Source organism: Leptonychotes weddellii, chromosome 1 (assembly GCF_054177405.1).
Source record: "Leptonychotes weddellii isolate Sample4059 chromosome 1, ASM5417740v2, whole genome shotgun sequence".
NCBI classification, from domain to species: domain Eukaryota; kingdom Metazoa; phylum Chordata; class Mammalia; order Carnivora; family Phocidae; genus Leptonychotes; species Leptonychotes weddellii.
Window position 1 is genome coordinate 139085085 of NC_138369.1, and position 15657 is coordinate 139100741.

The 15657-nt window shown below is 44.4% G+C and overlaps 1 protein-coding gene across 31 annotated transcripts in view; it reads left to right on the forward strand.

Moving 5' to 3' along the window:
- ZBTB20 (zinc finger and BTB domain containing 20) overlaps positions 1 to 15657 on the forward strand; it is a 764927-nt gene that overhangs the window by 715817 nt on the left and 33453 nt on the right. For all 31 annotated transcript variants that reach the window (XM_081796727.1, XM_081796734.1, XM_081833712.1 and 28 more), the window contains one exon: positions 12560 to 14164. In XM_081796727.1, the coding sequence (XP_081652853.1) occupies positions 12580 to 14164 (1585 nt within the window). In that variant the 5' untranslated portion in view covers positions 12560 to 12579. The remainder of the gene's footprint in view (positions 1 to 12559; positions 14165 to 15657) is intronic.

Sequence of the window (15657 nt, forward strand, 5' to 3'; positions counted from 1 at the left end):
GCAAGTGTTGTTACATGTTTAGCAGTAGTTCTGTATCTCAAGTTGGAGAAATTTCCAGGGTAGGGGGTTGGAAATCCTGTTGGCCTTGCAAGGAAAGAACCTCATCAGAGATATATGTAATAGAAGTTTAGAAGTACTGACAATCCTAGGCATGCACAAATCACTTTACAGAGCACTAAGTGATGACCCAGCAGGGCATCACACTGGTGCCTAAGAGCAGTAAACATTTGTTGGCTGCACGTACTCTAACCTTGACTTGCCGCCGTCTACCGTCCGGGACAAGACACACAACTGTGACTCGACGACAATTAGAATGTTAGTACTGCCCTAAAATCTGTCAGGTATAGCTTCTCTTCCTAGGAACCCAACATGCCTCCGGATTTTGTTTTATTTCCCCTACTACATCCCTGTGAAGCAAATGCATCTTCATGTTACAGGGAGGATAACTGGTCCACAAAGAAATAACTTAGTTCTTTGTCTTTAAATTTGAAATGATTCAGAATCACTATATGACCCTGCTCAATGTACTGTTTTTCCTCATTATGTTAGGTTTCCAGGAAAAGGACCTGTTTTGTCTCTCTCATTATTATTTTTAATTGGTTTTCAGAGAAGTTGAGATAAAAACAGAATCTAACAAATATCCCATGGAGATATTTGGTGTTCTCTTTTCTTTTAAAGAATAAATTAAGACCTTCTCTGCTCCTCTCTCCTGGCTCTCTACACAGATAGTCAAAATCCCATGCCAATTTTCAAACAAATAGCTGGATCACAGTCCCCTCTGTTGAGGAAATGGCCTTATAAATTCTGTCTACAACCTGCAAAAGTTACTTTGGTTTTAAACCTTACCAATTTTACCTGAGCACTTATAAACAGTACCCATATCTGACCTGGCTCTAAGTTCAATAATACATTTATACCCAGTATGTGAAAGGCCAAAGAGAAACCTAGTGTCTTATTCCCTCTGGTGACCTACAGTAAATAGTGTGTATTTATTTATTTACTTTGTAAATGAGGACACCCAGTGGCCACCAAGTGAAAATATTCTAAACAATCTCCCTCCAACATTGTTTATGCAAAAATACATACCCAGTTATCAAAGCTGATGACAGATATCTCCGTAACATCTGCGAGCAAGCAGTTTAGCTTCCCTAAGTTAGGCAAGAGTGGTGGGAGTTTGGCCTGATCATTTTTATATCACATCAGAGCTTGGTTGTCTCTTCTCACTTTGGGTTATAAGGTATTGGCTCTGCTTTGAGCTGCATTGACTCCTCAGCTGACAGGAGGACCTAATGAGCTGTCTCTTGGGAGAAATGGAATCCAGGAGTTGGGGACACTAAGGCCTGTGTCAGAAACCATAAATGCGTGAGCACAGTTTGTGAGAAACTCAGTGAACACATAAAAAAACCCACTGCTTTAGACCTTAAATTCATACTGAAAATAGAACTATGACTATTATTCCCTGATGAGAGGCAGTAGATAGTAAAGGAGAGGGGAAGAGCATTACACAGAACTTCAAGACAGAAAGACCCCCTGGGACTACCACATGCAGACATACCTCAGAGGAAGGTATGGGACTATTACATGCAGACATACACCTCAGAGAAAAGGTGCCACTGGAAATTCCCAGCTACACTGCCAGCATGTTTGGGAAGTTCAATGGAGACCTGACCTAACAAATACTCAGTTAGGACCTCCTCAATGTAAAGAAACGTGTTGGGCAGCGTGAAGGGTCCAATAATCAGTAGTTGTAGCTGTAGTTATAACAAGGTAAAGTACTAGCCTGCGGGAAGCTTGGACTCTTCTTGTAGACATAGACAAGCACAAATGAAAAGAGACAATAATCAATAATGTACTGAATTATGTGGTACATGCATAAGAAGTTCAGATTTGCCTTAGCTGGGCTTCGAGAGGCCCCTCACAGTGGTCCTTGCCCCAAGACCATCACTGTTCCTCTCAAGGCAGTACCTTTTTATGTCCAGCCTCCAGAAGTGTACCAAGAAATTACCCCCAACTAGAGCTGTGTGTAAGCAGAGACTTCAAACTTTATCAGTTTCCCCATTTGAGGGGTAGTTGATTCTTTTTCTCCCCTGCCAAGCCACCTCAGTGTAACTCCAAAGCACCAGCCTCACCCTCCTCACCTCACAATTAAGCTAGAAAGGGCCTAGCTGAATTCGCCTTAGAGGGCCTAGATTCCAAAAATAGAGCCCTCTGTCCTGGGGCCTTGTCTTTAAGGCCTAACTTCTGATTCGGACTCTGAGGCCACAGCTTCCTGCCGCAAGGGAGCCCAGAACTGTGTACAAGCTCAGCCTTTCTTAATTGCCTTACTGTTATGAAAGTTTTCTTGTTTAATGGGGGGAAAAAAAGACCAAAACAGAAATTAATGTTTCACTCTATTACCTCACCAACCAGTTGGAACTAAGAAAAGAGAGAACTTGGGGTGGACTCCAGCAATGGAAGAAGGCTCCACAGAGAAGAAAGAACTTTGAATAGGGTTCTCAAATGGTACATAAGGTTTAGTAAGTAACGAAAGCACAGTATTTCAGAACTCAGGACAAAGTCAGCAGAAGAGAATTAACAAATGCAAGGGATGGCAAAATGTCCAACTTCTAATATTAGTGCAGAGATTTCATTTGGGAAAATGAGAAAATAAGATCAACCCAGTGAAGTAAGATGAGATCATTAGAATGTTACCTGTAGCTATAGAATACTCTCTTACAGCTTAATATCTTTTCTCCTATGACATGTAAATAATATAAAAATATTATATGAAAGAACATATAAAGAACACAGTAAAGATGAAATATCTTGTTCCTTATTAGAATAATTTTGAAGTATGCCTTCTACTTCATTTACTTACCAGTGTCTCCCAAGGTTTTGAGTTCCAACAACATTTATCTAGGATCTTCTTCATCTTACCATGAGCCAAAAGGACTTATGTGTTATTCTTTCTTAAGGAAATCCTGTGCCTGGTTTTATGATGATCACCCTAGGTGGGCTACTGAGATGTAGTTTCAGCTACTTGTCTTAAACTAGCCCACATCAAACTACCTCTGTGCTTCTCACTTAACTAGTAATCCAGCAAAACAAATTTACCTTTTTCCCTGGCTTTTCCTTGTTGCTTTGAGCTAGAAGGCCTTCATTTTTTTCGGTAAAACAATCTATCATGGCTCAAGCCCACGCCCTCTATAGAGAAATAATGTAGCCCCCTTCTACCGACAAACTATGCTTGAAAACCAGTTGTCACATTGGAACTTGTTTTTTCTAGGAAGACATAAGCAAAGAGAACATCTGAGCATAAATCTCAAGAACTGCTTCAAAAGCAGTTTCAAAACAGTGCAGCAACAGAGGCCCAAAGGAAGTTCTGTGGACTGGGAAGCTCTGTGATTATTTTAGTAAAATAGCTTTTTTAAAAATGACACGATGGGGTTCTGTTTTCTCACTTGTTGAAGTTCAGATAAAAGTTTTCCCAAAGTCGAAAAATTAATTTCTTACATAACTATACCCTAACACCAGTTGATATTTTCCAAATCCTGGGAGTTATGCTGGATCTTTGAACTCACTAAAGATAAAACTTTATTTTTCCTTTAAATTAAGTATATGATGATATAGAGATCAAAAGAAGAACATATTCGTAAGTAAGAAGATGCTGGTTTTAATATAAACTCTTTTTAAATTTATAATTTCTTTTGAAGCAGAAAAAAAGGACCAAACTTATTAACTATACATTTGAATATAAAGATCCTTCTTTAAGGCCTATCCAAAGCCAAGTTCAAACTGCATACTTTCACTGTGAATTTAAGTAGATCCCTTTGTTCATTTTTGTATCACCCACGGATGCAGCATCTCTGTGTTTTTGTTCCCCAGATTTAGTGAACAAAAGAAAAGGTTACAATAGGGCAGCAGCTAAATTTGTAAGGAAAGAGCTTTATAAAAAAAATCAAACTCCTAAAAGGTGTCTCAAAAGGTTTATGATATAAGAGGATTTAAAGGCATCATCCTCAGATTTCATTGACTTTCCTCCTTAGTCCCAGCAGGTCCTCCCTCCTCAAGAAGAAGCCATTTCATTTCAGCTTCAGAATGAGAGCATAGGTGTCTTTCAGAATGTTATCTAGAATTATAGCTGTCCAATGCCTTTGTCCCCAGAGTTAAAACTTAGCTTTCACAAGCTGTACTATAAGAGAATAAAGAAGGTGTTTGAACATTCAGTGTTTTATGCCACTGGAATCAGATGCTCAAAGTATAGAAATTCATAAAGCATGTAGCTTGATAATACCCGAAGCTGAAGTTTTAACTTATATTTAGAATGGGTTCCATAACGTTGATGTTCAATTACTTCCTGATTGTTTGATTATATCCTTACCTCATAACTAAAGGGATTTCAGTTGGCTTAAAAGGATACTCAATACATTAGTAAATATGTAGGAAAATATACATAACTATAAAAAAGAAATCAGCATTGAGTAAAATAAGGAATTGACACTTGAATGAGGCTAGGGGGTAAATTTTACTTACAAAAGCATACCATGAGGTCCCATATCATTGCAAAATGTGAAAATGCAACCTACATTTTGATTCTGAGCTCCAGGTATGATTTTCACAGGGTCCACAAAGATAAAAGTAGAACCAGGTTTTCCTGGGCACCGAGGTCTGAGAGAAGCTGATTGATTAATATACCTTTCAAATATCAAAGGTCCTTATGGATGACTTTCTTCCACTGTTTGAGATTTCAGATCATCTATGGCCTTATGGATCCATTTACACAAGGGTATTCTCAGTAAATGTTTCACTCATAAATTGGTGAAAATTCAAATGACCCAAACAACTTCATATATCAGTCCGTTGTATTTGCAATGTTAGATGCATAGTCAGGCATTTCTCAGTCCCTTCTTGGAGGTAACAGCAGAATGAATGTGGAATCAAGCAAGCCAAAGGCCTGGGCTATCTGAGGGAGACTGTGAGAACCTCCAGAGCCAAGTAAAAGGGCTTCCCTGGGACTTTTCCTTTGGCCCTGAAAATCCCACCAGTATTATCAGTCTCTTCTTATCCTTCAGACAAAATGTAAAGCTCTTACTTTTTGGTAGAGGGAAGAGAGGGGAAGGACAACAGGAATGAAGGCTTGATCCAGATTTGGGGATGGGCCTGAAGATCACAGGGCAAATGTGTTCCTACTTCACAATTTTGCCCCCTTGTTCTCCATACTTGAAGCTTCGGAAAACTTAATGGTGTAGCTGAAGGAAAGAAGGGAGGGAGGAAGGGAGGGAGGGAGGAAGGAAGGAAGAGAGAGAGGGAGGGAGGGAAGGAAGGAAGGAAGGAAGGAGAGAGGGGGAGGGAGGAAGAGAGGAAGGAAAGAAGGGAGAAAGAGAAAGAAAGAAAAGCCAACCACCAGTTTGACGTACCACAGAGCTTTCAGGTGAAGTCTATCTTGTTGGCTAGATTAGAAGTACATATTTACTTAAAAAAAAGAAGAAGAAGAAGAAAGAAAAGAAGTGCATGTTAAGTTTGTATTTATTTATACTGCAATATCTCATTTTTCACAGTCAAAAAACATTAAAGGATGGTTCCTAGTTCTTCCATGGATTTGTGTTAACTGTTGAAGGGGATCCACCCTGATAAAGACCTGTGTTTGGCCTCACCGACTGTCCAACTATCTAGCTCTGTTACATTCCTCCAGATCTCAGCTAGCATAGTACTTTATCATTTCTGTTCTCTTCTTTCTCTCTTCCTTTTCAATCCTCTTTTTATTTTTAAGTCATTCTCTTCAGAAAGGTAACTGCTGCACTTTGGCTAGGACCGTCGAGTTGATCACATAACTAAAGTAAATGGGAAGTACCAGGCTCCCGGCGTGCTACATCAGATGCAGGCATGAAGGCACCATCGGTTTCAGAGGCTCTGATTACCCAAAGTAGTTAAGAGCAGCCTAAGGAGAGATACTGGATTCTCTCAATTCATGCATCTTAATTTGGGGAGGAACACAGACCTCTTTGAGATTCTAATGAAAGTCACTGACCATATTATCCCTATGAAAGTAGGAACATGCCCATTCGTGAAAAAATAGGGATACCCCTAAAACCCACACATACACTTCCTAAGGAACCTTCGATACTTAAACTGTACTCCAGAATGAATGAAAATTCTGAGGCAGACGTCTGAATGAAAGTTCAAGGAATAGGAAAGACATACCCAACTACAGTACTGAGATCATAAATAGAATGGTGTTGTAAACACTTTAAGCAAGTTAGGAAGTTGACTCTTTCTGTCCACCTAAAATAATAAGCAGTGACTACAAAAGTATATACAGACTTCCCAACGTTTATAGGTGGTGTCTTCCAGAAAATATGCTTAAAAGTCAAATTTCTGAAAGCTGAACAATTGATTTATGTTTTATGAGAACTATTATGTTACCAATGGTTAGAAAGAAAAGAAGGGAAACAAAGAAAACAGCCTCTAATGGTTCCTGTACCTTGGGCTTAGGCGATCGGGAAGATAGAGGTCAAGTCTCACCACCGGGAGACAGCCCAAACACCCCTTTTACACCCAGGAGGGGTACGGTGCATAAGGCAGTGCAGCTCTCCTTCCCGCAGGCTGATGACCCTGCCATGGTCCACCTCCAGTGACAAGGACAGCTGGGCTGTGCTAGGAGTATGGAGCCAGGGTAAGAGGAAAAGTCTTGTCCTGCCTGCCACCTTCCGCTTGTGTAAGTGATTTCCCCAGTGCCCCCAGCCACCCTCCAAATGATGCTGGCGGGCCGGTTCATGGACCCAGAGGCAGTCCTGCAGGATCAGCCAAGAGGGTCCCTGGCTGCGCTCAGGATAGAAATCAAATGCAAGCCAGCAGGAGGTGAAAGCAAAGTTAATTGAAGGTATAGAGAGAGTACAGGTACAGTCGGAGTGTCTGGGAGACTCAGAAAGGAAAGGAGGGAGTCTTGTCTTTGCTTTGGGTCTGGGGACTTTTTACTGACGATTGTGGTCTGATGCCTCTGAGGCATCCAGGAACTGGTCAGAACAAGGACAGAGTTCAGGTGTCCACCATAAGTCACTTATTCCCTGGATCCTGGGGGTCTTGGGACATGTCGAGATGTCTAGCACCAGTGGTCTGGAATACGCACATGATGGCCTTGCCTGGTCACTCCTTAGATGCTATCTGTTGTGCTGGGAGACTCCAAAGAAATCACCAACTCCTTGTCCCTTATAAGGGGGACATACATTAAGGCACGTGTAGGGCAGGGGTGCAGGTCCTAGCAAGAATAGAAGCAGGAAAGGGAGCAAAAAGCAGGTTTTTCTGGAGTCCTTCAGTTTCCCTGTCTCACAGAGATTATGAAAATGCCAGTGAGATAGAAAGCATGTGTCGGGCCAGGTGCTTCCGACGGTGAAAGCCGTGAATGAGCAAGCTCTAGCCTCCTGTCATGCAGAGACTCAGCAGTTGCCCCCCACCCCAGCATATAGGTGAAGTGGACATGACTGAGGTCTTGGCCTTGGCAGGGGCAACAGATGTAGATTTGGGGAGGAAGGGACCTGAGTAGCCACATGCATCCCTGCTTCCTCAGGAGAGGAATGGGTCTTTCCTAGCGTGACCAGCTTGGTAAGTAGCACCAACACACAGTAGCTTAGGACCATCACTAATCCCCTAACATATGAAAGGGCAACCTCAACACGGTAAAGGCATCAATGTGCGATGTGAGAAAGAGTGTGATATGAGAGATGGGGCTGCGGAGGCCTGGCCACCCCAGCCCTAGTTCATGAGCTGACCCACTTACCTCATGTGAGCCTGGTGGCCCAGATTGAAAGCTCCAGGGCTTTTCGGCCCTGCCATTTGACTTAGACGTGTTGACTTGACCGGAATTCATGTGGGTTTTAATTTGAGAGCTGGTGTTTCCTCCCAAATCACAGGGACATCAGATTCCCATCTCCGTCGGTAGCACCTCACCCTTGCCCTGGTCTCATTTTATATATCTGGGCTGAGGAAGGACTGGATTTCCCACCTAATTAAAGGAGATTGTATTGCCTGATGTTTCCTTTCGTGTTCATTTTCCCCCTGCACACAAGCAGTTTTTTATTCTCGTGCTAAGTCCTATCCCCGGACACCGGCAGTTTAAGAGACAGGCAGAAGCTGGGTTCCTATAAGGCGGAGCCAGGCACCCCATCACCTCTTTCACCATGAGCCGATTTTCCCTTCGGTCCTCACCCCACTGCAGCCCCATCAGTATTGTGCTCGCTCACAGAACACAGTCATTCAGAATATATGACCACTCTCGGTGGTAGGGTTCCTTGCGTGTTTCTAGTGAATGCCATCTCAGGCTGACTCTATATTTTTACTCTAGTGGAAAGGAGGCCGGTTATTATTTTTAAACACACAGAGAACCATTTTTATCACTCTTTTCATTTTATCTCATCGGTTCTATGTTCACACCACCGTGGGGGTATTTTTTGGGTGAGGTGGCGTCCCCAAATATACATAATCTTTGTAAAGTTGTATGGTTTTGTAGAGTTGAGAGAGTGGTTGGTGTTTTCTTTTTTTTTTTTTTCTTTCTTTCTTTTTTTTTTTTTTTTTTGAATAGCCCAAATGCCTATTCAGTGCCAATCTAGGAAAGAATGGAGTTAGCATTTTCACACCATTCCTTCCTATACAGTCCCTGAATAACCATCTAATCAAGATTTGTTTTCAGTGGGGAACAAATCTTCTACAGTAGAGTATTTCAGATTTATTCCATTGGAATCTATACATTAATGCCCATTGGATGAAAGGAACTGCTTCACAAAAGCCTGGACATTGCCTTGCTGTGGCAGAAACTTTTTCCCACTGTATTAGTGTTAAATATAAAAGAAAGCCTGGGAAAGAATTGCTTCAGCATTGTGTGAGGGAGGAAACAGGCACGCCTGAATGGAGAGGCAGGGTCCCCCATCGCATCTGAACCCATATCAGCAAAGCCCATTCAGCCTTTCATGGCTGCTCGCTGCAGTGTGGGACCAGTGTACTCAGGGAGATGTTTAAAAATTGTGTCTATAAAAATCCAACTAGGCTTGCCGGGTCAGGTTGTACATGTGTGCAGGTTTGAGTTTGTCTCTGTGGTTTTTAATGGAGTTGGTGACATTACTGCAGTAATCATAATTCAGACCATTTCACAATTTTTTGTGGTTATCTCTATAGGGTTACCTGATTGTTTAGATAGACTCAGCCAGTTCAGTCAAACAAGCACTTTGAATTTTTCTCATGAGATTGTGGTGTGTGCGTGTGTGTATGAGTGTGTGTAGTATGTGGACACCTTTTGCTTGACCATTTCCCTCTCTAAAGCAACCTCTATCATCACTTTCAGTGTTTTTATCTTTTCTTGTATGTCCTGAGGATTAGGATGGCCTTAGATCTTTAGGCAATCTGAGTTTCATTCTTCAGCAATCCAGTGTTACGGAGTGAAAAAAAAAAAGGCATCCAGGGGTGTGGGTTCTAATCCCAACCCTGCCTCTTACTAGCTGTGTAAAACTTAGGGTAAGTCACTTAAACACTTTGATAGCCTCAACCTTTTCTTACATCAAATAATAATAATAGGACTTGTCCTAAGAACATATAGGATGCTTTTAAGGAAAGACTAAGATGTTGTATGTGCAAGAGTTTTGTACACTGTGAAATGCTACATGGATATTATTAGGATACTTGTAGAGTTTCTTCCCAGAGTTATCATAAGGAAGACAACTCTTCATAAATGACAAATCTAGTGATATTGCTGTGACTGGTGCTAAGAGCAAATGTGTGTTTAAAGAGTGGTTTCACCTGTGTGGAAAAAAGTTACTTAATAAATCCATCCTCCTCAGAGATAGTGATTTTATCAGACTCATCCACTTTTAGTGCTTACTATTTTACTTAAATAAAAAAAAACTTTAGTGATAGTAAAACCATATCTGAAAACTCTACATTTTAGTGCCAGGACATGATGTTTTCTCTCTTGCATTGTTCCATTTGTAAACTTAAAAAAAAAAAAAAAAGATGTCTTTACGTTAGATTTACTAAGACTATGTTGACGTCCCAAGGCCTAGAAACATGAACACCATGCTAATTCAAGGGTAGGTGTAGAAGCAGCTGGAGAACATACTGAACAGACTTTTTCATAGAGCTTTACAGTGGACTTATGGACACCCAAGGGCCAGACTTCATTTAGGGCAAAGCATGCAATACAATGAAGCAGGTAAGAGTGAAAACTCTAGAGCCAGACCACTGAGTTCAAATGCCGGCTCTACCACCCATTGCCTATGAGGCCTTGAGCGAGTTTCTTAATTTGTATGGCCTCAATTTCCTCATTTTAAATGGGGATAATAATACTACCTACGTGGGGCTCCTGCGTGGCTCAGTCGGTTAAGCATCTGCCTTGGGCTCAGGTCATGATCCCAGGGTCCTGGGATCGAGCCCTAGGTTGGGCTCCCTGCTTAGTGGGGAGCCTGCTTCTTCCTCTCCCTCTGCCACTCCCCCTGCTAGTGCACTCTCTCTCTCTGTACCAAATAAATAAGTAAAATCTTTAAAATTATAATAATACCTACGTGATAAGAGTTGCTATGATGATTAAATGAAATAATCTGGTAATACATAGTAAGCATTAAAAAAAGGGATGTTTGCTCTTGTTGTTATAGTGCTCTCTGTGCATGGGGGACTCAGCAAGGACTTAGAATTTGGTCTGCTGACTGATGTCCTGAATGTCTTCCTGGGTTATTGGGACCTTCCTCTGGGGTTGTACTTTGTATTAACACAGTTAGAGAGGATTCACCATGATTCTTTAATCTGGCAATGACAATTTGTTTTTACAACAGTGAAAAAAGTAGAAACTGGAGCCCAATGCAATATTTTCGGCACATCACAGACCTAATGGAAGTCAGGACAAAAAGGAAATCTCCTATGTAAAAATCAGTGCAAATCCTATGACTGAAAGTGAATATAGAGCCTCTAGGCATGTATTAAGTTAACTGGATATATGTGAGGCCGACTAAATGTAAAGATGGGAACAAAGGAAATAAATGAGTATGTAAAAGGATACGGTCACACCGACAGAGCTCAGGCAGCATGAGGAGATTGAGTGCAGCGAGGTAGAGCTGGTGGAGCTCAGACTTTCCTGAACCGGTCCTCTCTCCTAGGGCAGAGGAGAAAGAACCTGAGGATGTGGGCATTCCTCCCATCTTCAGGTCATTACCTCTGGGGGCTACTTCTCACAAGACATGGGGATCCTGGTCACAGGGCAGCAATCAGTGCTTGGGCCACCTGGTTGTGAAAGCCCACTTACTTGGCCTCTCTCGAGCTGATTATTCAGTTGTGAAGGCAAGAATGGGGAATATAAATGAAGAATGGTTCGGAGAGAGGGATTCTTCAGAGCCATTTGAGAAGTAAGGTAGAAAAATAGGAAAGCCCTAAGCCTTAGTGTTCTTGCCACCCGTTTTAATTCTCAATCTGTGATCCAAATGTAACCGTTATCCCTTGTCTGCAGAGCCCGGGGTATAAGGGTGGCAGTGGGTCAGGCTATGGACAGCCTCCACGTAGCTGACTGCTGTCTTCCCACTGGGAGCCGTTTGATACTTCCCTGTAGCAAGTGCATAGAACACAGTATTGCCTAGGGGGATCACACAGCCCATTCCTGGTTTACTCCTGCTGTCCTCACCTAATTATCAACAGTGCTCCCTTTCACTCTCAGACGTGCCCAGTTTGAACACTAAATGTGATCACCTGGTGTATTATAGTCTCCCAGTTCAGTGCCGCCATCTCCCACCTTTTGAACATTCCTTCCTTGTTAAGCTTCAGGAAATGCAGAAAACGACCCATGTCACATACGACCACTTTAGAAAGTCCTCAGACAGGTCGTTGGAGATGACAAGAGTGTGTAGATACAGAAAGCAGTGGGTGAGCACCCTTTTAGCCAGCAGACAGCATCCTAGAGCCTGTCCCTCAAGTGGAAAACGTGGAGGCAGCTGTTTGGGGGATATTTTAGTCTGGATTGCATTTTCCAAGGGTTTTTGCATACATAGTGTGGATTGAGAAATATACATATAAAGTAATAAATAGGAAAGGAGTTTATTTTTTTAACTATGAATATTGTTGCTATGAATAAAATCAGGAACTCTGAAAAACTGGGGAAAATGTAAGCTTTCCCAAAGGACCTCAGCTTCAACCTGTCTAAAGTAGAGATAGAGCGTTCCAGGAGAACCAGTCTTCCACTTGTTTCTCAGGTCTTATGTGCTGCAGTTGTAGGAAGAGCAGGCAAAAGACCCATCTGTTTATTAGGCTGTCCTACTTCAACTGGCAACCCTGGCTGAAGCTCTAGGGCATTAATAGGGATTCAGTACCCAAAATAGCAGGGGTATTGTTGGAGCCAAATCCAAGACCTCGTTCCCATAGGCCGTCATACCCGCAGCCCGATCCCTGTGCAAAGCATGTCCATCTTGCCACAGAGCCCACTTGTGTCTGCAAGGTCGGGGGTGGGGGTGCTTCCAGGAGCCATGAGCGTGACCCACCTGAGACCTGGGTGTTAGGAATGCAGTCAGCTAGCTCTGACCCACACACCCTGTCTTGTGTCTGTCTTGCCACCGTGCAGGTGACATCAGTTGCAAGGGGATGACCGAGCGCATTCACAGCATCAACCTTCACAACTTCAGCAATTCCGTGCTCGAGACCCTCAACGAGCAGCGCAACCGTGGCCACTTCTGTGACGTGACGGTGCGCATCCACGGGAGCATGCTGCGCGCACACCGCTGCGTGCTGGCAGCCGGCAGCCCCTTCTTCCAGGACAAGCTGCTGCTGGGCTACAGCGACATCGAGATCCCGTCCGTGGTGTCGGTGCAGTCGGTGCAAAAGCTCATTGACTTTATGTACAGCGGCGTGCTGCGCGTCTCGCAGTCGGAAGCCCTGCAGATCCTCACGGCCGCCAGCATCCTGCAGATCAAAACAGTCATCGATGAGTGCACGCGCATCGTGTCGCAGAACGTGGGCGATGTGTTCCCGGGGATCCAGGACTCAGGCCAGGACACGCCACGGGGCACCCCCGAGTCAGGCACATCGGGCCAGAGCAGCGACACCGAGTCGGGCTACCTACAGAGCCACCCGCAGCACAGCGTGGACAGGATCTACTCGGCGCTCTACGCATGCTCCATGCAGAACGGCAGCGGGGAGCGCTCCTTCTACAGCGGTGCGGTGGTCAGCCACCATGAGACTGCGCTCGGCCTGCCGCGTGACCACCACATGGAAGACCCCAGCTGGATCACGCGCATCCACGAGCGCTCTCAGCAGATGGAGCGCTACCTGTCCACCACCCCCGAAACCACACACTGCCGCAAGCAGCCCCGGCCCGTGCGCATCCAGACCCTGGTGGGCAACATCCACATTAAGCAGGAGATGGAGGACGATTACGACTACTACGGGCAGCAAAGGGTGCAGATCCTGGAGCGCAACGAATCCGAGGAATGCACGGAAGACACCGACCAAGCGGAGGGCACTGAGAGTGAGCCCAAGGGCGAAAGCTTCGACTCGGGCGTCAGTTCCTCCATAGGCACCGAGCCTGACTCGGTGGAGCAGCAGTTCGGGCCCGGGGCGGCGCGGGATGGCCAGGCCGAACCTGCCCAAGCCGAGCAGGCCACGGAAGCTCCTGCCGAGGGTGGCCCACAGCCGCACCAGCTAGAGACAGGTGCCTCCTCCCCGGAAAGAAGCAACGAGGTGGAGATGGACAACACGGTCATCACTGTCAGCAACAGCTCCGACAAGAGCGTCCTGCAGCAGCCTTCGGTCAACACGTCCATCGGGCAGCCATTGCCAAGTACCCAGCTCTACTTACGCCAGACAGAAACCCTCACCAGCAACTTGAGGATGCCTCTGACCTTGACCAGCAACACACAGGTCATTGGCACAGCCGGCAACACCTACCTGCCGGCCCTCTTCACTACCCAGCCCGCGGGCAGTGGCCCCAAGCCTTTCCTCTTCAGCCTGCCACAGCCCCTGGCAGGCCAGCAGACCCAGTTTGTGACAGTGTCCCAGCCTGGCCTGTCGACCTTTACTGCACAGCTGCCAGCGCCACAGCCCCTGGCCCCAACCGCAGGCCACAGCACAGCCAGTGGGCAGGGCGAAAAAAAGCCTTACGAGTGCACTCTCTGCAACAAGACTTTCACCGCCAAACAGAACTACGTCAAGCACATGTTCGTACACACAGGTGAGTGTGCAGGCCCCTCTGGAGGCCCGGAAGCAGGCCGTGCGTGCGAGGGGGCTGTAGGAAGGGAGGGGCAGGACGGCAAGTACAAGGGAAGGTTTGGAGACATCTTCCAGATTTGAAGGAGACCCCACTGCCAGCCATCTTCTAGAAGCCCCAACAATACCCCCATTGTAGGCGTGAAGCATCTGCCACCAAAATACAAAATCACAGAAACCCAGTGGAGAAGGGCCAAATGGGAAAAAGTCTGACAAGGAATTTGCAGGCACAGTATCCCTTACATACATGGAACTTTGTAATACGGTCTTTGATTCTAGGTGTTTACAACTGGAAATGTCCTTGGAGAGTATATACTCCAGTCACTTCATTTTACAGACCAAAGTCATAGAGGCAGAACAGGGATGAGAATTTCAGTCTGTAGTAAGTTCTGTATGAACCATCAGCTTGAAGAGGCCGCAACAAGGCTGATGCAAGCTTATGCTGCATTTGTGGTCCCCGAAATGGAGAAGTGATAGACTCACTCTATTTTCTATTGCTTTTTCTCTTATTTTCAACATCTAGAGACCACAGTCTGGTCTGGGCACTAACCTTTTAAAAAGACAATAGACTGGGACATAGTCAGAGAAGTATAATTAGGATGATGAAGGAATGCAAAACCATGGCATAGCATGGTTGAAGGTCCGAGGGCTGTTCAACCTGCAAAAAAAAAGACTCAGAGCATCATATAACATCCAAGTATTTGAGCTTCTGGGGCAGCATATGTAGTAGTTAAGCTGGAGCTCTGGAGCTACGTTGCCCAGGTTTGAAATCAGACTTAGCCACTACTGAACTTTGTCACCTTGAGAAAATAACTTAATCTTTCTACACTTGTTTCCTTGTCTGTATAATGGGAATAACAGTAATACATCCTTCTTAGAGTGTCGTTTCCAAGAATAAGTGAATTAATATATGAAACTCTTAAAACAACTCCTGGCGCATCATCAGCACTCTATAAATGGTAGCTAACATTAGCACAGTTAGCTTTATTTCAATGGTTAGGAGGAGAGAGACATTAAGCTTGTTCTGTTTGGCTTCAAAAGGTAGAACTGGACCAATGATTGAAAGCTATAAAGGAGATTCTTTCAACTAAATAAAAGGTTTGTTAACAGTCTGAGCTGCTCTAAGATGGGGTAGACAGCCTCCAAAGGGACTGAGTTTCTATAATTAGAGGTGTTCCAGGAGAGAGTGGATGATCATTTCACAGGGATGATGTAGAGGGGCCTCGATCATTAGATGAGTAGTGGGGTGAGATGGTGTTTCATCTCTGGATTCCGTGATTCTAGAGCTAAGATCTCCTGATCGCACAGCTAGTGCCCTTTTCCAGCTCAATAACAGGACAGACATAGAAGTGAGAACTTCACAGATGCTCCTCCATATAAGTGACCATACATACGATATGATTTCACATAGATTCTCTCATATCTGAAAATACCTACCCCAGTGATGATCACCGTATT